The 12,083-nt window shown below is 41.9% G+C and overlaps 1 protein-coding gene across 3 annotated transcripts in view; it reads left to right on the forward strand.

Moving 5' to 3' along the window:
- LOC145341012 (chloride channel protein 2-like) overlaps positions 1-12,083 on the forward strand; it is a 534,390-nt gene that overhangs the window by 251,100 nt on the left and 271,207 nt on the right. For all 3 annotated transcript variants that reach the window (XM_080185697.1, XM_080185698.1, XM_080185699.1), the window contains one exon: positions 6,107-6,235. In XM_080185697.1, coding sequence (XP_080041823.1) covers positions 6,107-6,235 — 129 coding nt within the window. The remainder of the gene's footprint in view (positions 1-6,106; positions 6,236-12,083) is intronic.

Raw genomic sequence — 12,083 nt, forward strand, 5'->3', positions numbered from 1 at the left:
TGCAAATAATAGAGGTCCTTCATTCCACTATCACCTGGGTAAACCTCCTCTGTATCCTTTTAAAGCCTTGGCATAATTCTACATGGTAGTGCTCCAGATTGTACACAGTACTCCAACTGAGGCATGATCCATGATTCATAAAGGCTAACCATGACTTATTTTTGCATTCAAAGCCTTTATTTTCAGAGCTAAGCATCCCATATGCTGTCTTTGCCGACTTCTCAACTCACTGTGGCACTTTGAGGGATTTATGGATATGTCCTCTGTTCTTGCACATCTGAAAACAGTACCCTTTTGATTATACTGGCTCTCTCCAAGTTGCTTCTTCCAAAATACATTGATTCAAGCTTAACCTGTGTTAAATTGCATCTGCCATCTGCCTTCCATTTCTCCAGTCTGTGTGTGTGTCCTGCCGAGGTTTACTACCATCCTGCTCACTCTTTGCTAAGTGTCAAATTGTGTTTTATCCACCCAGCTTTGAAATTGTATTCCCTCTACACCACTCCACTTTACTTTAATCACTGGTTCCACTCTGCTGGAAAGAATCTTGAGGTGAGAGGCATTTGTCATGAAAATTAAAAGCTGGTATTTTAAGTTAGGAACAAAGTACCTTCACTGGCTGTGGTGCATTTATCTGTGACTCATCCATTACAGTAAATTGGCCTCTCTAACTTGTGAATGGCAACTATCAGGTTTTCAAGTTGACAGCATTTCAATCCATGCATCACCTTTGCAGATTTCACAGGAAGAAATAACTCTATTTACTGTGGAAAAATCAGCTGCAGACTGTTGAAACCAATTATAACAAATGTTTATTTTGATTAGCTTAACGCTTCTGTTAAAAACTCAGATAGAGCAATGTCGTAAAACAGCAAAACAAAACACCAGTGATCGTCATCATTTTGTCCTTCCAACGCAGGGTCATCATTGACCTGAAGTGTGGGATGGAGTTCTTCAGCCCTCCCCACTGGCATGATCTTCTGGCCCCACAAAAGTCAATCCCTGGTGAGGAATGTATATCAACACCCACTTCGGTGGGAAGATCCCACGGGTGACTGGTGGTGAGCCACCTCCACTGCAACAAGTGGTGGAGAATTCCAACCATTAACTCAGTTTCTCTCCACAGATGCTGCCTAACCTGCAGAGTATTTGTTGTATGTTTTTATTTCCTGTATTCGACATGTGCAATATTTAAGTTGTGATTATCACCGATCTGTTTTAAGGTTTTAAATGCAAAGGCCGGAATTCTCTGGCTGTGGTCACACCGGTGGGATTTTCCAATCCTGCCAGTATGGGCTGACCTCAATGGGAATTCCCATTGACAGTGGCGGTACCAGAGAATCCCACTGCTAGCAAACAACCAGTAAGAAGTCTCACAATGCCAAGTTAAAGTCCAATAGGTTTATTTGGTAGCAAAAGCCACTAGCTTTCGGAGCGCTGCCCCTTCATCAGGTAAGTGGGAGTTCTGTTCAAAACAGGGCATATAAAGACACAAACTCAATTTACAAAACAACGGTTGAAATGCGAGTCTTTACAAGTAATCAAGTCTTAAAGGTACAGACAGTGTGAGTAGAGAGAGGATTAAGCACAGGTTAAAGAGATATGTATTGTCTACAGCCAGGACAGTTGGTGAAATTTTGCAAACCGAATACCAATGACCACTGAAGTGTTCCCCAACAGGAAGAGAACACTCTGTTGAGCAGTGTTCATTCATCCGTTGTCGTAGTATCTGCATTGTCTCCCCAGTGTACTATGTCTTGGGACATCCTTTCCTGCAGAGCATTTGGCCTCTGATCTTCGGGTAAGCATTCTCCAGAGTGGTCTTCACAACACACGACAACACAGAGTCGCTGAGCAGAGACTGATAGCCAAGTCCCACACATGAGGACGGTCTCAACCAGGATCTTGGGTTCATGTCACACTATTTAAAACCCCCATGACTTGCCTGAGCTTGCAAACTCTCACTAACTATCCTGGCTGGAGACAATACATATCTCTTTAACCTGTGCTTGACCCTGTCTCTCCACTCACGTTGTCTGTACCTTTAAGACTTGATTAGCTGTAAAGACTCACATTCCAACCATTATTTTGTAAATTGAGTTTGTGCCTTTATATGCCCTGTTTGTGAACATAACTTCCACTTACTTGATGAAGAAGCAGTGCTCCAAAAGCTAGTGGCTTGTGCTACCAAATAAACCTGTTGCCTTTGACTTCTTACTGTGTTTACCCCGGTCCAACGCCGGCATGTCCACATCATAGCACAAAAACCAGCCACCTCCCACTGGCAGGAAACGTGTGGTTGGGAGGCCAGAGAATCTCACCCAAAATGTTTGAAATTAATGTTATTGCTGATTTCTTACGAGCTAACCACAGTGACTCAATAGGTTAGGATCACCCTCCTTTATTCAAACATATGTGCGGGGAGAGAGCTATGTCAGTTTTTGAAGCAGACTGATTTTTACATGAAGGCTACATATATTTATATCATTTATATCATGCTTCGCATGCACACAGACACTGTTTAAATTTCAATCTAACAATGCATTTTGTTTTACCAAAATAGGCACATCTTGTATTCATCACATTTAACCTTGGCCATATTTCAGAGACTTCTAACTTATCTTAGTATGCTCACTCATGCTGTCTGACTCCAAAACCTCATTATGCTGAATAAAGTCAACAGGTACTGTTCTTGCAGTTCAAAATTCTGCTGACTTTAAGGTGCCAACTTTTGTAACACAGAGGAAACTAGTTTCCTGTAACAAGGCATTATTTTTCGATTATTCTCATATTAATTATTGATTCTTAAACCTCACTATGTAATCATATTAAAGTCACAACCTTTGTCAGTTTTATTTCTTCACCCTCAACAGCAGCATGTTGATTAACATTGAAAAGAGGAAGGACAGATTCCACTTTAGATGCAACCATTTATCCGCACTCAAACTTCAAGCTTTTCTTCAATAATTTCAGCTCACCATTGTCTTTACTGAAGCCACTCACAATATGGGTGTGTAATTTGCTGCAGCAGGGCATCGACTGACATCTGCTGTTAGTTAGACTTGTCCTTGCACTTTTAGGCTTTTAAATTCTTTTGAATGGTAAGTTGTTGAACCCGTGAGCTGATAACTGTGCAGTGAACAAAACCCGAGCATCCTGAGTGAACAGGAGAAAGAACTGTGTATCTATCTAAAAAATCAGACTGAGTGACTGTGAAACTGACAGGAGAAGGACTGAAAGTGCCAAATTCAATGTCGACTCCAAGTGCAGAAAGGGAAATAAAAAACGAGAACCAAAGATTGGATTAAAACATCAACTCAGAAAAGGAAAGTCATTTTTTTTCCATTTTTGTATTTGCCACAACAACCTGAAGGTATTAAATTCTATACTTATAATAGTTAATTTTCAGTGCCAAAGAGTGATTTAGTAATTAACACTTTTTACTTTGTTAAAAGGAATTGAAAGAAATAATTTTGTGTGTTGAGTTTAGTTCATCTTTACCGTACAGTTACGGCAATTACGTGCCGTTCTATGCATTGCAATGTTGAGGCATGGGAAGGTCATGATGTGGGTATGCCGGCGTTGGACTGGCGTAAACACAGTAAAAAGTCTGACAACACCAGGTTTTAGTCCAACCTATTTATTTGATAATATTCTCACAAGCTTTCGAGGGGTTACCCTCTTCGTCAGGTGAATGGAGAGTTCTGGCCTCAGACAGAGCATATAAAGCACAGACAGTTTAGAGATTACTGATTAAAGGTGCCATGGGAGTGGGTGAGTTGTTGGGTGTGATGGACCGGAGGCAACGGTTCCTGCAGAATACTGACAACGGGACTGAGGGGATGATGTATTTGGTGATGGCATCATACTGGGGTTGGCAGAAATGGTGGATGGTGATCCTTTGAATGCAGGAACTGGTGGCTGAAAAGTAAGTACGAAGTGGACCCTGTCCTTGTTCTGGGAGGGAGGGGAAGGAATGACAGCAGTGGCATGAGTGATGGATAAATGTGCTTTTTATCTCATGTAGATAAATAATGGTGAACACCATTAGCCTCATTGTTATTTTGGTACCTAATTATGGCTCATAGTGTTCCTTTAAAAGTTAAATCAACAAAACCCTCATCCAGGTAATCCCACCCACCTCTTGCCTGACACTGTTGTGGGGTAGTGATAGATGGGAAAATCAGCCAGTACTGCACACGTAGATTGTGTTTTAAAATATTTCAATTCATAAATTAACACAATCTGTGGGGTTACAGTCCCAATAAAAAGATTCAGACACAGTAAAATCATATTGATGTTCCTGCAACTGCTTATATTTTCAAATTAAAAGTATCAGCAACTTTCCACAGTGAATGAAATTGGTCTTGAAAAGAATGAAGGGCTTCCAAATGCCAGGAACTGCACCCAAAATGTCGAAGATTATACTTTGTGAGAATGGAAGGGACTTTTTGTTTGCTTTCTTTCATGGGATGTGGGCATCGCTGGCGAGGCCAGTAATTGTTGCCATTGTCCTGGAACTGAATGGCTGGCTAGGCCATTTCAGAAGGGCAGTTAAGAGTAAACCACATTGCTGTGTGTCTCAAACCACATGTAGGCTAGACCAGGTAAGGATGACAGATTTCCTTCTCTAAAGGACATTTGTTAAAAAAATCTGGTTCACTACAATCAATCATGATTTCATGATCATCGTTAGATTTTTAATTCCAGATTTTTATTGAATTCAAACTCCACCATCTGCCATAGTGGGATTTGAACCTGGGTCCCCAGAGCATTATTCTGGGCCTCTGGATTACCAGGAGGGATTTTTTTTGTTTACTTTTTTCATGGGATGTTTGTCATTGCTTGTGAGGCCAACACTTGTTGACCATCCCTGATTGCCTTTGAACCAGATGGTTTGCTGGGTCATTTCAGAGGGCAGTTAAGAGTTAACCTCATTGCTGAGGGTCTGGAGTCACATGTAGTCCAATCTAGGTAAGGGTGGCAAATTCCCTTCCCTAAAGGACATTAGTGAACTAGGTGGGTTTTTACCACAATGGATGACTGATGGTCACCATTACTGAGATTAGCTTTCAATTTTAGAGTTATTAATTGATGTGAAAATCCATACACTGCAACGGTGGGTTTGAGTCCATGTCCTCAGAGCATTAATCCGGGCCTCTGTATTACCAGTCTAGTCACCATCTCCTATATATTTCCATCTTTTTGAAATGCATGTCCCTTGGCAGTCCCTGCAAATTGAAGATGGAGGTGAATCAATACAAACTCGTTGGGATCTTTTAAGAGACTTCTGGATGAATCCATGGGATTTAATGGGATTGAGGGTTATAGATAGGCCTGGTAGGTAGGGATATGATTGGAGCAACTTGTGGGCCAAAGAGCCTATTTGTGCTGTAGTGTTCTATGTTTTAATATCTGCAAAAAATTGACACTGGATTAATTGCAGTATTCTGGTTGTTGTATATCCTGTACCGATTTAGACTAGCCAGATAGACTTTCTGGTCTTCTACATTTGTGTGATATTATGTCATTTGAAAACGAAGGAGGTGGCAGTAGCCATGACCTTAAGCCTTGTAAATATTACAGATAAATAGTGTGTGATCTATTATTCTAATTTTTGGACTAAAACCACTAAAAGAAACCTCTGAAAGTTGTGTGACATGAAAGTTCTTCTGATTTTTAGCCTCAAATGGTGTGGTTCTTTTGCTGAAGAATCCGTTCACCCACACCACCACCCACCCCGCCCCATTGCCCCTCACTGACCTCCTTTCCCACGTTAAACATAATGTTTAAGATTCATTTAAAGCCATTAACCAATGACATGACTGTTAGAAATGTGAGATTAAACTTATGCTGAGAATTGATCAATTGATACAATGAAAATAAGACTGTATGTATAAATATTTCCTGAAAGATGATACTGAATAACTTCTTTCAGCATTGCCAAACAGGATGGCAGCGCAGCAATTTGCAATTTTTAATGAAATGTTCAAAATTATGAATAGTGTATACCACAGTATATTTTTAAAAAGAGTAATGTGAACAGATTCACTGAGAACTCCCTGGCCTTCGGTTTAACGTTCATTATAATTGCTTGTTTCCACAGCTCAGAAATGGATGTACGGTGGCCTGGAGCACAATGTCTTTCTACAGTACTTGGCCTGGGTCACTTACCCTGTTGTTCTTATAACCTTCTCAGCAGGATTTGTCCAGATCATTGCTCCTCAGGCAGTAGGTATGTGTCATTTTTCATAACATGGAAAATATAAAAGGTGTTAATGCTAATGCAGCCATTATTTAAAGTAACATGGCATTAGGCATGTTACTTCTCTGTGAATTATCGATATTGCTGGAAAGGGAGACATGTTGCTTTTGCTTTTTGTCTTGCACTCATTGGGACAAAAGCAAGAATGCCAAATTTCAAACAACAATTTATATGACTAAAAAAAAGTGACCCTGATTAAGTGGCAAGTCAAATTTGTATTGGGGAACTATAGGTTCACCATGCTCCAGGGAAAATCAACAAGGGTGCGAAGCTTGAAGATATTCCAATTGTTTTCAGAAAAAAGGTTTGTGTGTGTGAATGTATGTCACTTTTTGCGAGCAAAAATGAGCTACATTGCAAGCTCGACTGATTATCTTAATTCAGCTGTTAATATACAGTTATAATTTAAGTCAGAAACTCCAGTGTTTTATGAAGTCTGCCTAGATCACATGTTTTGCACTTTGAATTTGGCTAGGGTGAGGATCAGATGCTTCACTTCGGGTATGATTCAAGTGACCCACTAGGGAGCTTTTATCAAACAAAGTTTATTTAAGTATACTTTTAACATAGATAGAAAATTAGCAGTAACTTTTATCAATTATAAACAAAAAAAAAATGATGGTCTATAAGCCTTAACAGCTAAACTCCATTCCAACCAAACAAATCCCATAAACAAAACCCTTGCCACAAGTTTAAGGCAGCATATACGAATGCTTACGTGATGCTGAAACTTAGTTCTTTGGTTGAATGTTGCAGTTCTCTTGAGACACACACACAAGCTTGAAGTTAGAACAGCTTCCCAAAACACCAGGGAGAGAGAGACTCTAGTTACTACTAGTGAACCACCAACAGCTGATTTTCCACTCCAGGAAGGCCAAAAAGCCTTACTTCCAGCTAGCCAGCAGAATTTCCAGCACCAGGGAGAAAGAGTCTTTCTGTCTGCTGTCCACCCGCTTCTCAACTAAAGCCGAAAATGAATCCTTGGATTTTTCTGGGGAGGAACCACCTGACTTTATTGACTTGCCAATCAGTCTTCCATCTCACAATGCAAAGTCATAAAAGATCCCAGAAAGTACCTGAGGCCCAGAGTAAAAATAAACAAGACCCTATCTAAGCCGTTGAAGCAGTAATAGAAGGATGTTTAACAGACAACTGGTGCCACAATGAAACCAAAAGGCCAGTTTACAAGATTTTAAGAAGGTACACAAACATCACAGTAGCTATTAGCACACTCTCAATTGTTCAGCAAATGCTACCCAATTACAGAATCACATCTAGCACTAGATGTTTTCTCCAATTTAAGATATTAATTGAGGGATAAATATTGGCCAGGATAGCACTATAACTCCCCCGCTCTTCTTTGAAAGAGTGCCACGAGATCTTTTGCATCCATCCAAGCAGACAGATGGAGTTATGCTCATTCATTTGATTTGATCTTGGTCCAATATTTGCTGTAGTACTGAAGGTGAGATTATTCTTACCCGCTGTTATTCCAGGATAAATCTGACAGCAGCAGGGTCCCACATGTGCAGTTAAATGTAGAAATCCAGAAGGTGTTCTGGGGGGTGGTGCAACTTGCTCTTCATTGTTGCACTCTTTACAGATGGAATCTGTACAATAATGACATGAATTTAGGCTAATTAATCATTATTAGACATAAACACAGAATTCTACAGTGCAGAACGAGGTAATTCAGCCCATCAAGCCTGCACCAACAACAATCCCACCCAGGCCCTATCTCCCTGACACTAAGGGGGAATTTAGCATGGCCAATCTCCCTAACCTGCACATCTTTGGACATTACTGTCACACTAAAGGCAAATTAAAAAGATGGACCTAATTCATTCAGAAATTTTAATAAGACGATAAGTGATGAGTACTGTTGAACAATCTCTTTGACCTTAAAGTTAATTTTACAAATACAGAATCTTATTCCATCAGAAAGTTATTTTTTCAGTTTTAAATTTCTTTTAGCTCTTACTTTTCTCTTTCATAGCTCTGTCTTAATCCCATATCAGCGTCCAAATCTTTATGTGGCAACGTGTATTTAGATTTAAATATAATTTATATTTCTTGGTTTTTTTAAACTTCTTGTTTGCAGTCTCGTTAAGAATTTTTCATTCTGATTGGTTGATGAGCTTCCTTGCTCACAGATACCAGGTTTCCCTTGCAGAGGGTGCCACATTGAATCAGAAATGTGAAAAGTCAGAATTTCCACTGACAAACCCACAGAAATTTCCTGGGCAACTATTCAACAGGTGAACAGCAAATGCCATTCCTTTGATGCACACAACAAAATTGGAGCCAATATCATCAGTTTGATGCATGTAACTATGAAACATAAATGTAGCTCCCTCTATTTTAATGGGTCTGTGATCTGTGAACAATCACCCATTATAAATATTACCCCAACCATCTCCTTGACGCTGGCACAATGCTGAGATTGACTCAAATAGAATTATGGTCCATCGTTATGATGTGGAAATGCCGGCGTTGGACTGGGGTGAGCGCATTAAGAAGTCTCACAACACCAGGTTAAAGTCCAACAGGTTTATTTGGAATCATGAGCTTTCAGACTGCTGCTCCTTACTCAGATGACTCATCTGAGGTTAGTGGTTAGCACTGATGCCTCAAAGCACCGGGGGCCCAGGTTCAATTCCGGCCTTGGGTAACTAGCTGTACAGAGTCTACATCTTCTCCCTGTGTCTGCCTAGGTTTCCTCTGGGTGCTCTGGTTTCCTGCCATGTCCAAATGACATGCTAGTTAGGTGCATTGGCCATACTACAGGTGCCGGAGTGTGGCGACCAGATGATTTTCACAATAACTTCATTGCGGTGTTACTGTAAGTCTACTTGTGACACTAATAAATACACATTAAGCTTTAACTTTAAAAACTTTGAAACTTTATCCAAATTCTGAATCACCGATTCTGTCATTTTCTTTAGAAAATTGTAAATATTGGCTGACAATTTTCAGTGTCATGCTTTGTAAGAACTTTACAAATAGCCAACATGGGAATTTCCCAATACCTGCTGGCAACCTAAGAGTTAAACTTTTCAGACACTGTGGAGATTATCACTTTAAGACTAACCTCACTGAGTAGGCATTACATGGTCAGAATAACTAATCAATCCCTGGTGCAGGAATCTCTCACAGCACTAGGTCCAAGTCCAACAGGTTATTTGGAATCAGGAGCTTTTGGAGCGCTCCATCTTTATCAGGTGAGTGGCAAGTGACCAGGTGACTCACCTGATGAAGGAGCAGTGCTCTGAAAACTCGTGATTCCAAATAAACCTGTTGGACTTTAACCTGGTGTTGTGAGACTTCTTACTGTGCCCACTCCAGTCCAACGCCGGCATCTCCACATCATGGAATCTCTCTAAGGGGAGGAGTTTACATAGTTAGAATGTAGAGTGAACTAGCTTGAAGCGTGCAGCTAATGAAGCAACCTTGTAAATAAAGTTTGTTTGTTCACTATAAGCCTCTGGGAGTACATCTTCACAGACATATTCTGATATAAACTTATAATGGCTCTCATATGCTGGCACGAGCACCTGGCACATCATAACCTTCAAGGCAATGGGCCAAGTGCTGGTAAATGGGATTAAGTGGGAGTGTCAGTGCAGACCCGATGGGCCAAAGGGCCTCTTCTGCACTGTATGATTCTATGTCTGAATGTACTTACAAGCAGAGGCAGTGTGAAGTTGAGTATTGATGTAACAATTACATTAATCAGCACATTTTGCCATGGATTGGTAGGAAGTGGGTTTGCATCAGGACTTATTGACCTCAGCTGATGCATTGGAGGAGACCCTGTAAGTAGAAAAGGTGTCCCTTCAATAGGAAAGGAGAGAAAGCTGAAAAATCAACTCTTCCACATCTTTTGGGACTGATGTGCGGAGTGAACTATACTTGGTCCTGCCATGGACTGACTAGCCATTTTCATGAAAGAAGTGACTAATGCAAGTAAAAGCAGAGTAATTTGCCTTGAATGTTTTTGTTGGGCCAACATTGGTCTGATTAAAGATTGTCAGTTTCACTGGATAGAAAATCTGAATTGCACCAATGTTCTAAAGATGTCATAGGTCTCTGCTTGTTCTGAGGAGTCTGTTGGTCACCTAAATTAAGGTTCATTCAAAAATTGCATCAAGCAGTCCCAGGCAACAAGTGGTGATAAACTGTTTAGAGTAAATCTGTCTTGTCACAGCCCCATTCAGGCTGAAAAAGGGAGCCATGTAGGACCTCAGCCTGTAACTTTCTCTGTACAGCTGTTAGAGAGATGACAAGGAGTAAAAAAGATTGCTTTCTTTGCTAAAAGATCAGATGCAATTGGTTCAAGGATTTCACAACGTACGCATATCCAAGAATGACATTTCAGCTTCCACCATTGGTTGTTTAATTACAAAATTCAAGTCCACGTTCCACACAATTCCAGCTCTGAATCAGGTAGAGATTGTAATATGAACTGGAGAGTGGGAATCAGATAGGGATTGTCCTGTTTGGGCAGTGTCGAGTCTTCCTAACAGTCAGCCTGATACCATGGGGAAATTGTCTCAGTCCGCTGCATTGCTCTAGCAGCACAGTGGTCGGGAGACATCAGCAGAGGCTGTTTCGCGGGCTTCCCGCTGAACACTATGGCCTCCACAGCGAAGATTTCTGATATAACCAGCTCCGTTCCAGAAATCGGCATGGAACTGATTATAATATGTAAATGAGCATTTCCATGGCCTTAGCAAACTCGAAACTGAAGTCTCTAATGGGCTTGCCCGCTCTCGTCTCGCCCCCTTGGCATTGCCAGTTTGCCCCTTGGGCAGTTCTAGGGAGCAAGGCTGGCACTACCCAGGGAGCACCCCCCACACCCCACTACACTCAACCTCCCGGTGGGGCCTCAATAGTCTCTCTTCACTCCAGCGAGGTTTACAACTGCTCCCCACTAACAGGAAACAGGTGGCCCAAACGCACTGGAGTGAAGAGAGACCATTGAGGCCCCCCCCCCCGGGAGGTCAGGGATAAGAGAGGTGCACCCTGGCAGTGCCCAAGGGGTAAACTTGCAATGCCCAATGGTCACCATCACACTACCCACCAGGCATCAGGCAGAGCCAAAGGGGCAGGATCTATTGGAGGTAATTATTACTGGTGGGCCGATCGTTGGGCTGGGGGGGGGGGGGAGGTGGGGGCGGTGGGGGCTGCTTTTGCTGCCACTCTACCAGAAGATCGCTGGCACTCGGAGGGCAGAGGAGATTAGGGCTGGCCATGTGGGTGGGGAGGACCAGGGGACTGGCCCGGAGAGGTCTGAGAGGGTGGTGATCGGGGAGGGGGGGGGGGGGGGGGGGGGGGGTTTAAACAATTCATGAAGTTCCACACCTATTTCTAGTGCAGAGCTGATGGCGCTGGAAATCCGGCGCTGGGAGACGTGCTCGGGGCCAGACAGCCAGCATGAATCGCATTAACTGGCCCTGCTGAAATCTCCCCTGCCGCTGCGCTAAAAAATCAGCTCAGCGGGATGGGAGAATAGCCCCCAGAATTCTTTTGGGAGAATCCCGGCCCATTTGTTGAAGTTTGGGAACAGGCAGTTAACCCCCTCGGAGACACACATCTTAAATAAAAGCTGGATGTTGACATGGCACTAAATAGTATTTGTGCAAAATGTGTTTCAGTCATTATGAGGTCAAACCACCACATTACCAGGGGAAATTGATAGCTTTTTAAAACAGTGATTCATGCACACTCTCATGAGTTCATGACATAGAAGTTTTTTGGAGTATTGTCAAGAAGTATAGAGCTGTGGACTAGGGTGTCTAAAACGATTATAACTGGA

The sequence above is a fragment of the Carcharhinus amblyrhynchos genome, chromosome 3 (assembly GCF_965287045.1).
Source record: "Carcharhinus amblyrhynchos chromosome 3, sCarAmb.v2.hapA, whole genome shotgun sequence".
NCBI classification, from domain to species: Eukaryota; Metazoa; Chordata; class Chondrichthyes; order Carcharhiniformes; family Carcharhinidae; genus Carcharhinus; species Carcharhinus amblyrhynchos.